This window comes from Nicotiana sylvestris, chromosome 5 (genome assembly GCF_000393655.2).
Source record: "Nicotiana sylvestris chromosome 5, ASM39365v2, whole genome shotgun sequence".
Classification (NCBI taxonomy): domain Eukaryota; kingdom Viridiplantae; phylum Streptophyta; class Magnoliopsida; order Solanales; family Solanaceae; genus Nicotiana; species Nicotiana sylvestris.
In genome coordinates this window covers 40,685,767-40,697,266 of record NC_091061.1, presented here as the reverse complement: position 1 = coordinate 40,697,266, position 11,500 = coordinate 40,685,767, and the positions used below count along the sequence as shown (strand labels likewise).

At 37.0% G+C, this 11,500-nt stretch overlaps 2 protein-coding genes across 2 annotated transcripts; one reads left to right on the top strand and one right to left on the bottom strand.

The window, feature by feature from the left end:
- The first annotated feature begins 758 nt into the window (after positions 1–758).
- On the top strand, positions 759–6,944 carry LOC104245360 (protein trichome birefringence-like 14). Its single transcript, XM_009800953.2, has 5 exons — positions 759–950; positions 1,915–2,171; positions 3,868–4,071; positions 5,119–5,314; positions 5,632–6,944. Exons 2-5 carry the CDS (start codon positions 2,015–2,017, stop codon positions 6,458–6,460), a joined length of 1,386 nt encoding a protein of 461 aa, XP_009799255.1. The 5' UTR covers positions 759–950; positions 1,915–2,014; the 3' UTR covers positions 6,461–6,944.
- A 2,479-nt stretch (positions 6,945–9,423) lies between these two features.
- Positions 9,424–11,298, bottom strand: LOC104245358 (uncharacterized). Its single transcript, XM_009800952.2, has 3 exons — positions 10,948–11,298; positions 10,133–10,572; positions 9,424–9,747 (listed from the first exon to the last, which is right to left on the bottom strand). The coding sequence occupies exons 1-3, from the start codon at positions 11,230–11,232 to the stop codon at positions 9,690–9,692; spliced, it is 783 nt and encodes a 260-aa protein (XP_009799254.1). The 5' UTR covers positions 11,233–11,298; the 3' UTR covers positions 9,424–9,689.
- Positions 11,299–11,500: the final 202 nt, after the last annotated feature.

Sequence of the window (11,500 nt, the reverse complement as noted above, 5' to 3'; positions counted from 1 at the left end):
TAGTTTATTTTTAATGACAAGTTTTTATAGTCATACAAACGTCACAACATTTAATATCATATGACCACAAGTTTCAAAAGTCACTATCTTTCTAATTACAATGTATAGACAATGGCGTAGCTACATGCCTTGAAGGATGGTCAACTAAACACCCGTTGTCGAAAGCTTATACTATGTACGTATATAGAAACTTATATTGTGTATGTAGGTCAAAAATTATTTTTTTTCCATTTGTTTCAATTTATCTGAACCCATTTGACTGGACATGGAGTTTAAGAAAAGAAATAGAGTAAGATATTTAAACTTGTGGTGTAAAATAAGGTACATATATTTTTTGTGGCTATAAATTATTATATAAAAGTAAATTGTTTCCAAATAAGGAAAGAAATCATTCTTTTTAGTACAAAGTAAAAAGGAAATAATTTCATATAAATTGAAACGAGGAGTATAATATTTTTGTGATTTTGTGATAATTTGTCAATCAATAAAGTCATTTTCTCATATACTAAATCGTATCATCGCGTACGCCGCACTCGTTGCCCGACAGCACACTCCGTGTACGTTCCCATGCATGGCTACATATTTGACTACACCCTCCTCATGAAAGTCACCCTATCATTCAACTAATCTACCAAATTACCCCTATTCATATCTTCTCCTATTGGCCATCACGTTTCCACAAAACTTTCCTGTAGTCCCTGTCACAGCAGATATAAGTCAAATTTATCTTATCAAATGTGGGCACCTGAAATCAAAGCTCCATTATTCTGACCCGACCCGTAAACTTTCCATTCCTGGCTTCTTCTTCTCTGTGCGCCACACCCATAATTTACAAATACTGTATCTACATTACATTTTTTATTAATAAACTCGGATACACCGATCTATCAATTAGCAGCCAATGAGAACGGAGAAACGTCAGGGGATCTATCAGCATTGTTAAAATACAGGTGCCACTTTATTTTTATGCGTTTATATATGTGAATGAATGTTTACATTTCTGTGATTTGGATTCATAAAATTATTTGAATTGATTTTGTATAGAAGAAATTGGAAAGGATTATAGTTTATATTTTTAATAAAGAATTGTGAAATCAAGGACAAAACTTGATTCGAAATTGGCGTTTTCATTTCTGTATTATTTGCTTGTGTTAATTTATGGAATTGGCGTTTTCTTTTCGTTGTAATGCTGTCATTGATATGAATGGATCTTCGGCCTAACTCAACCCAAAAGCTAGCTTGTGAGGGGAGGATTACCCAAGACCAAATAAGGAGACCAACAATACCCATAACCACTGATGTGGGACACAACTCAACACCCCCTCACACCCAGGCCTGCAACTGGAGCATGGACAATATAAATGGGGGCCCAACATCGGTAACAATAAATTGGGATGGGCCTGGCTCTGATACCATGATAAGAATGGACCTTAGGTCTAACTCAACCCCAAAAGCTAGCTTGTGAGATGAGGATTGCCCAAGACCATATAAGGAGACCAAGAGCCATTTGAGACTTGCTTTTGAAAAGTTAGCTTTAGGATGGGATATGTCAATTGCGTTTTCCTTAACTTTTTCTTTTTGTTCTTTTCTGTTATGATTTAATATGCTCTTGATTTATATAATGTTCTTTCTGTTTTGAAAAAAAAAACTCCAATATGTTTGAAGTTGGATCTCTGTACAACTTCCATAGCTTTCATGAATTGAAATCTCTTAAACTATTCAAATTTTAAACTTCGATATGATTTTTATCTATCATGGTAACTTTCTTCGGGTAATAAAGTACATTTGGATTTGAGTGCTTGAGTAGTTATTTTGACGTGGTTCTTTGCTTTAGCTTCTATCATATAGTTTCAAGAGCCCAGGCCTGTGAAAGTTGTAGCTAAAATCGTGATGGTTGTTGTCCGAATGTCCCAGATGTTCTTCACTTCACACATGTACAAAAGCTCATTTGTGTTGTAGCGGAAGAACAGCAGTGACTCACAAGTATATCTCTGCTTGGAGTGTGCATTGAGAGATGAAAGGCGGAAATGTTGGTAGATTTTGGGGAGGACAGTTCTCCTTTTTCCTGGCTGCTATCTTATTTACAACCATATTTCTTTGGTGCTGGGAGAAGAATCCACTTCTTACTAGCTTATTGTCAGCTCAAGATCAGTTCATAATGCACTCCTCAGGTTTGCACTCGATTGAAAACTTGCAAGCATTAATAACCTGTCAAAGTTGAATTTTCCGCAAAAGATATTACACCAGAGACAAAGAAGATAGTATGGACTTAACAGTCAAGATCTCTTCTATTATTTGCTGGTGAACTTTTATCTTGTCTTGCACTTTTAGTTTTTTATTAAAAAAATCAAGCATTTATCCACACTCCATATTTATGTCTTACTTGAATGGCACGCTTTGATAGGAGGATATTTAGCAGTCGTCTAGTTATAATTAGATTATTAAGTGCCCTTTTCCTCGCCCTTTATGCATAATCAAAAAAATAATTAGAAGATAATCGTGCTTGTTCTAGTTGACCACTAATGATCCACTGCAACCTTGATCATTCAGTTCTGTTTCCTGATAATCCCTCATTCCCCTCCAATTTAAATTTATTTATTTTCCTTAATTAAGCTGCCATGATAGGAGAGAGCGGTGATTAGACGGAACACTCCGTTGAAGCTTCATTCCTGCATGAATGCAATAACAACAACAACAAACCCAGTGAATTCCCACAGGTGGGGTCTGGGGAGGGTGAGATGTACGCAGCCTTACCCCTACCCTGGAGGGCAGAGAGGTTGTTTCCGGAAGACCCTCGGCTAAAGAAAAGATAAAAATAAGTAACGACAACAAGTATAAACAACAAGATAAAAAGAGGGTTGAAGCCAAGGTAGCCATTAAATGGTGGTAATAGCAATATAAGAATAAAGGGATAACAAACTAACACTAATGTTGTCGAACTGAAGAAGACAAAGGGAAACACTCGACTACCCACTAACCTTCTACCCTAATCCTCGGCCTCCACACCCTCCTATCAAGAGTCGTGTCCTCAGTAAACTCCAGCTGCGCCATATCCCGATTCCCGCATAATCAACCTTCCCCAAGACTTCTTTGGCCTACCTCTACCCCTCTGTCATACCCACCAAGGTTAACCTTTCACACCTCCTGACCGGGGCTTCTATGTTTTTCCTCTTAACATGCCCGAACATTCCTGCATGAATGCCATTGATATAATGTTATTAATGTATTATGAGGGACTAGTGGGCGGTTGGGCTTAGTGCCATAATTAGTTATGGTTCTTAGCCTCCCCATTTCCCCAGATAAGTACTGTACAATCTTTTGCTGAACTTTTTCTATGAAGTTAGATTAACTTCATCTATGTGCCTATCTGATAATATTGATAAATTTTTTTGATTGGCATATTTGCCTATTCCTCTGGGATGACATACTTGCCAAAATCAAATTGATTTTCCCCTTAACCCCAATTTGGATGTCCTTCATCCAAAATAATCAAGTGCCCTATAGTTGGTGCTGACTGAATAACTGCCTAAAAGGTAACTAGTTATAGGGGAGAAGAAAGTAAAAGAAAACCAGGGATACAGATACAACAGTGCCAAGGAACAATTCTTTTCAAACTTCTGAAGGTGTGTGTGCCTGTTTGGACTTGCCTTTGCCTGTATTTGGAGCTATAATGTTGAATATGTTCTGTGGGAAATTTTTTTCATGACTTCATCTGTCTCTCTTTTCCTCATGTCTAGTGTTTATAGCTCCATTATGTGATGGTGTAGTCTATAGCTTATACTCGTGTCGATAAGGTAGTGATCTCAATGAATTATTTTCGAAGTACTTGCTATTTCCGTTCTTATTGTTTTGTATTTCTTGTTGTAGAGATTTCAATGGATGAATATGCAGTATCATTGAGATCAAAGGAACAAATTATGGACGAGCATTCAAATTCACAAATAGCAGAAGGCAGAATAGTGGAAAATAGATTGGCAGTATCTGATAGTACTGTTAAGAATGTTACAGTCACACCTTCCACTAAAAGGAGAGATGATAAAAAGATTATGACTTCCCAATTAGAGGGAAAAGGTAAGGCCTATGTTATTTTTGTTCATTATATTCAAAAATTTGATATGTAGACTTCTGTCCTATTTCTTTGCCTTGCTAGATTGTTATAAAGCACATTGCTAGTTTAAAAGAGCCGATTGCTTTTGAACTAATCTGGTTAAATGTTTTGCCAGAATTGGGAATCCTTTTTTTGGTGGATTAATATTTATACCATATTATGAGATCATTGAGGGATCAATTACAAGGAAAAAAAATTTAGGAAAGAGAAAGGGGAGATAAGACATGTATTAGGTTGAGAGAAAGAGCTACAAGTTCTCTTTTGACATAAGAAGCGCAGAGGTGTTCTAAACAAAGTAGTTATAATTTGAGACACATTAATTCTATTTTAACAAATTATACCAATGATTGCATACTGCCAAAAGACTTCTTTTTTGTGACCAAAAATTCGTCTGGGGCCGACCCTTAGAACCGTGCAGCCTTGTAACTCGTGGGTAATGGGATCAGTCTCCATCCTTCTCCACTTAACTTCCAAGCTTAATTCGCATGGCGTAGGGCTCGAACTGTGACCTAAGTCGGAAGTCCCTCAACCTTTGTCGCTTGAACTAAGCCCTGGGGGCTACTGCCAAAAGACTTTTTGCTTTTAAGTGCTACCAAAACCACACAAAAAAACTGAAAATGGATCACTTGTACCATAAGTCCAGTTCGTGTTTCAGTCAAAGTAAATAATCCTCTCTATGACTTCCTATCAAAGAAAAAGGTGAGAGACTGTGAATGAGATCCATTGCATTAAAAACATATTGTTCCAGTTTGGAGAAACTGCTGATTCTGGCCTTTGAATCTCTAATGTCTTTTGAGTTTGGTTTTGACCAATGTATCTTCCGTCTTCTATAATTTACAAAGTTTTCAGGTTTTTCTGATATTGGCTTGAATATATTTATGTGTAAGGGGAAAATACTAGCAAAATCTTTAACTGTTGTACATTTAAGTTTGCTAATCTAGTGGTTACCTTTGACGTTTCATCTGAAAGACTAAAGAATGATTCCTCATGTTCCTGTTCTTTTGTTGCAGCTTGCAATTTTGCTAAAGGCAGGTGGATTGCAGACAGTAGACGACCATTATACTCTGGGTTTAAATGTAAGCAATGGTTATCAGAAATGTGGGCATGTAGATTGACCCAACGCACTGACTTTTCCTACGAGGGATATCGTTGGCAACCAGAAAATTGTGAGATGCCAGATTTTAGTGGTTCAGAATTCTTGAGAAGGTATACATCTTTTTTCTTTTTCTTTTTCAATGATTGTCATCTTTGTTTAAGGTGCAGTAGGGGGGGGGTAAGTATATGAGTTACACATTATGCCGGTGGCAATCTGAAGTTTGAATTGGGTACTAAGTTTGCATATCACCACACATAAATATTCAAGAAGATGCAGTTCTGCAACTGTAGTCACCCATGTGTTATGAGATTTGATATAAATAAACATTGTAAAAGGTGGTACTAAGAGATGAGATATTAAAAGGCGAATCTGATCCAATTGTTTTGAGCAGATTTCAGCCTCACCCCTTAATGTAACTTTATTTCAGAATGCAGGACAAAACTATTGCTTTTATTGGAGATTCACTTGGAAGACAGCAATTCCAGTCTCTCATGTGTATGGTCACTGGTGGTGAGGAGAAACTTGAAGTTGAAAATGTAGGATGGAAGTATGGCTTGGTCAAACCACGTGGAGCTGTACGTCCCGATGGATGGGCTTATAGGTTTCCAAACACAAACACCACAATTTTGTATTACTGGTCAGCAAGTCTTTGCGGTATAGAGCCCTTAATGATCACGGATCCCGCCACAGAGTCCGCCATGAACTTGGATCAACCTCCTGCCTTTTTGAGGAAATATCTTGATCAATTTGATGTTGTGGTGCTGAATACAGGTCATCACTGGAACAGAGGGAAGGTTAACGCAAACCGATGGGTGATGCATGTAAATGGAAAGCCTGTTGTAGACAGGAAGCTCGTAGAAATAGGAAATGCTAAAAACTTCACAGTTTATAGTATTGCCAGATGGCTTGATTCTCAAATCGCTTCACGTCCACAGCTTAAGGCTTTCTTCCGGACCATATCACCCAGACATTTCTTGAATGGGGACTGGAACACTGGAGGTCGCTGTGATAATACTGTTCCACTCACTAAAGGAAATGAAGTCCAGCAGGAGGAATCAAGTGATCCAGTTATTGGTAGTGCTGTGAAGGGCACAAAGGTTAAGTTATTGGACATAACAGCTATTTCTGAAATAAGGGACGAGGGTCATATATCTCATTACAGTTTAAAATCATCAGAAGGAATAAACGACTGCTTGCATTGGTGCCTACCCGGCATACCTGACACGTGGAACGAACTCCTGTATGCACAACTTTAGTGTCCATAGCATTTGCTGAGAAAGCATGAAGCTCATCCAATGACCAATGTGATGACCTGTCAGTCGTGTTCGGTCCAACTCAGCTTGCTCACTCATGTATTCTATTGTATTCTTTTTGTAAGTAGAGTTATTCATTTAGGAGGGAAAAGAAGCAGCTATTCCCAAGCCAAATCAGACACAGAACAAAGTGTAAAATGCAATGCATGATATGGGATAAAATGCTTCATCTGCAAAGGATACTGAAGCTGCTGCAGTACTTGAACGACATCACGATTTTTCCACGAAAAGTTTCTTCTATGTAGGCTCACATTCATCAGAATATTAGGGATTCTTAGTTTGAAGCTTTGCAAGCATGTCCCTAAATTCTGGGATTTATACCAATTGCCTATACTCATCAACAGATGTTCTTTAGAGATTTAGTCTTGATGTGTTGTAACAGAATTACGATTCATTACTCATCAATAGAAGTTCACCATTATTTACAGTCCTTATCTAGTTATTACTGTTGTTCTTTGGAAGTTGGAACCTACTTTAAAACTCATTGTTATTTTTTGTCTGTAACAGAGTTGTCTTATTGGTTTGAATATCGTGGGAATAAACTTATTAAATGTTATGATCAACAAACATTGATTGCTATAGATTGAAATTAACGAAGAGGAAAAATAGAAAATATATGAAATGAAGTAAAGAAATTGGTCAAATTGAGGAGAGTTTGACCTCAACAAAGCAACATAGGTTGTCTCTCTGCATTGCTCATTGATGGAAACATCTATATCTATACATGAAGTGCACAATAGAGAAAATGAAACGACGAAACCCCTTTTCCTCATCTACATACCCCTATAAACAATGTTGAGTGTTTTGAAATTGGATACTCTTAATGGTGCGAGACCTTTTGGGAAAAACCGTGCGAGTTTGGTGCAAAACGAACAATATTATACCATGTTAAGAGTATTTGCGGGCTGGTTTAGCCCAACAACTAGTATGAGAGCTTAAGTTCAATGGGACGAGTATGGCAATGACAGAGTGATGGTGTGAGACGCGGTTTAGAGACGCCCCCACAAAAAGAAGCTAGTTGCGGGCTTCGGTTGCCATAAATATTCTAACAATATGGGTGGCACACAGTGAATCTCAGAAATGACTCGTGAATCGTGGCAATGGGCCACATGCAACTTAGTTCGAGGGAGAGACCCGTGAATCGTGGTGTGAGCCACGTGGAACTTAGTTCGAGGGGGAGAGTGAGTCACGTGGAACTTAATTCGAGGGGGAGATTGTTGGGTGTGCAAACAAAATTCCACATTGTTAGCTGAAAAGATTTGGAGCCTACATACAAAGTATATGGATCTCTTAATGGTGTGAAGCCTTTTGGGGAAAATCGTACAGGTTTGGCCCAAAACGGATAATATCACATCAATTTAAGAATATATTTGGGCTAATTGAGCCCAACATAGCAGTTATCTAACATGAATTATCTACTGAAATATTTTTATGATATTTCTTCCCTCTGGTCATGCTTGGTTATATAGTTTGACAGCAAAATTTAAAATCAGGTCAAGTGACTAATAGACTATTATCCTCAATAATAGCATAGAGCATTAATGAAGTGTCAATCATCAAGCACAATAAAAATTCATCCATGGCTTCTGAGTCTACTCAAATCAATTGACTTCCAAGTCAAGCTTCCAGGTTTTGACTCAAAATAAGTCTAGTCATTTCTCAGTGCAAGTTTCTGACTTCATTCAAATTAATTGCGTTAAAATAGCACGGGCTAGCCAGTTTTCGGAATGGTCATTCAAAAATAGCCAGCGTTTGGAAAGTCATTAAAAAATAGCCACTATTTTGCCGCAACAGGTACCGGTCTAGCATAATATACTGGAGATCGGTGCACCTGTGTATGAACTTCCAGCATATTATACTGGACCGGTATATTATGCTGGAGTTCTAGTATATTTATGCTGGAACTCCATTATAATATGCTGGAACTCCATCATATTATGCTGGAGTATTTTCCGGATTTTGAACAGTATTTTCGTTCAAATTTATCTTTACATGAAAAGTGGCTAATTTTCAATTACTTTGAAACTATGACTATTTTTGAATGACCACGCGTAAATCTAGCTATTTTTGAATTTCTCCTATTAACTGCTGGTTGTTGCATGTTCACTCATTTTTCCACCACTACATTCTGATTTTGTCTTTATGAAAAATTAATATTGGACTCCGCGTATTGCAACACAGAGCTGGTTCTAAATCCGAATAATGAAGGAGAGTTGCGGTAGTTTGATTGTCAGTGTAAAAATAATCATATTATTGATGATACACATGATTTATGTACTGATCTCAACTAGTTTGAGGCATAATTGATTGATTTGACAGATTGCCACCGAGAGGAACTGGTGAATGGCTTGGAGTCCTCCATCCTCAAATGTCTCAAGTTCAAGCTCTTGGAAGGAAGACCCTTTGGGTAGGGAGCGCTTACCCCTTAGTAGACCTACCCGACAAAGGTGGGTGTAGCATTTTGGCTATAGGTTCTAATTACCTATGGTTAAACATAATATAAAAAAGTATGTAAGATTATTGCCAGTGCTGTTAACTTTTTTCCTGTACTGGTAGGCATCATTGCATTATCATATCTTAGTTTTAGTTCCTTGACTAAAACCAACTTGCAGAAAAGCAAGCAGCTCATCCCTCTATAATGGTCAATTTGCCCACATAAAGGTTCGTTTGGATATGATAGATAAGCAAAAATTATTATGGGATAAAAATTTGGTACTGCCTTATCCCTTATTTGGTTATTTTCCCTTGTTTATTTATCTCAGGATTAAAAATATTAGCGATATAACTTATACCAACTAAAGGGTGGCATAGTAATCCCAAGATAAGTTATCCCAGTATAAAACAGTAAAATTGACTATCCCAAGATTAATACAACATACCAAACAGTCAATAAGAAATATAACATATAAAGTCGATGATTCATTAGAATAGATTAATTGTTGTAGGTAATTCAACTTGTACAAAGCTTTCAAATTTAGTTGAGCTTGTGAAATCCGATTGCTGCACTTCTATCTCCAAAATAACTATGGCTGCAAATAATTTACAAGACAACTGTAACAAAAATAAAACTTGTGCTCGAGTATTACATGCAGAAACCTCACTTATTTGCACCTTTATTTTTCCAAATCCTGTTTGCTATTTGCTCTATTCTTCTATTTATTCTTTTCTACTACTAAACTAAAAAGAAACACCCCCTCTGTTTCCTCTGTGTGCAGTTGCTTTCAACCAACCTACAAATATCACGTACCAGAAGTTAAATAACCAGAAATTGATTCCAATAACAAAAAGAATGCACCACTATGTACAATCCCAAACTAGTTGAAGTCGGCTGGATTCATCATAGTTTCATACTGGCTATTCTTTGCTCATAGGATGAGTTATGTTTTCATTCCACGTGGAACTTTAACCGGATAAAATGATACTGTATATATAGGTCAAATATTAATTTCTACACATATTAAATCTTGAACATCCCTAGTGAAATTCCCGGACTTCATGCATTATAATACCTTGAAAATTTACAAAAAGAATTTAAATGTTTTCTTTTGTGTGACTGACTTAGTATGCTCTAGGATATATGATGTTTTTTTTTGGGAGAAAAGTTAGAAGTTTTACCTGCTTTTGCTGCTGCTATTGTAACTCATACTTTTCTTGATGCTTCTGCTATACTTATTCTCTTTTATAACAACATATATAATCCTCCACCAGTCCTTATTCATGGATTTCTCCGATTCGTCGACAGGTGTTTTTGGAGAAATTTTTGAGCAGTTCTTTGGCTTTAATTTCTTCTTGCTACCTATAGAAGAAGGGAGGAACATATTTAATAAGAAAACCCCACTATCCATGCTTTCACTTCTTGATATTTGACTTCTCTTCAAAGTTTTGCTCTGTTGTGGCATTCTAACTTTTGGATTTCTCCCTTTTAATGTTTCAGCATGTTGGCCTTCTTCTGTGCTTTGTTGATTGTCAACAATATCTTTCAATGACAGTTCAAAAGATGACTCAGGCAAGTCCTGAATCATCCTCATGAGGTGCTTCCTACCATCCCTTATCGCCTGAAAATGCGAATGAGCATATAATCAATGAGTTCAACCGAACCAATATTAATGACGCGTGCATTGATATATATATATATATATATATATATATATATGTGTGTGTGTGTTTTACTAGAATTGCTGTCATGTGATTAGGAGGCCACAGGTTCGAGCCGGGAAAACATGCTCTTACAAAAATGCAGAGTAAGGCTGCATACAATAGACTTTGTGGTTCGGTCCTTCTACGGACCCCGCGCATAGCGGGAGCTTAATGCATCGGGCTGCCTTTTTTTGTGTGTGTGTGAAAATTATTAAAATTTTGAGCTTATAATTTCAAAAATGTACCTAAGGTTGAGTATATCAAATTTAAATACCGAATCCACTTCTAATCACCTGTAATCTTGATCCTGGGAAAGGTTGACCAAAATAGTCATAGCATGGCAACAAAGTAGAAGCTTGATTTTTGGTATAATCTCCTATTGCCCTTTGAGTCCATAAAGGTGGAGAACAAGGAGTATAGCCACTTGTGATATGTTCACAAGCTTGAAACTCGATATCATCACTCTCTTCTTGTCTTTGTTCATTCCATGGTTGAAGTTTTGATAATTTGCTGTCCTCATTGTATGCATTTTTTGATTCAAGAAAAGGGTCTAAAGTATGAAGATGATTTTTTTGCATGGCTCCTTCCTTAAATTGAAGTATGGTTTATAATTGGAATAAGATTTGCTAATAGCCTCTAATTTGTGTTGGAGTTCAAGAAACAGGCTAATGTTAATGGCTGTTTTATAGGGTCACAAAAGACTTGGTCAATGTCATTTTCCACAAATCTTTAGTCATTGCCGTCTTAAAGGGGAGGACAAGAAAAATGTGTCTCATTTTCCAATTTTTTCTACTTGTTATTTTAGAAAGAGGTCGTGAGTTCGAGTCTCCCCAAGAGCAAGGTGAG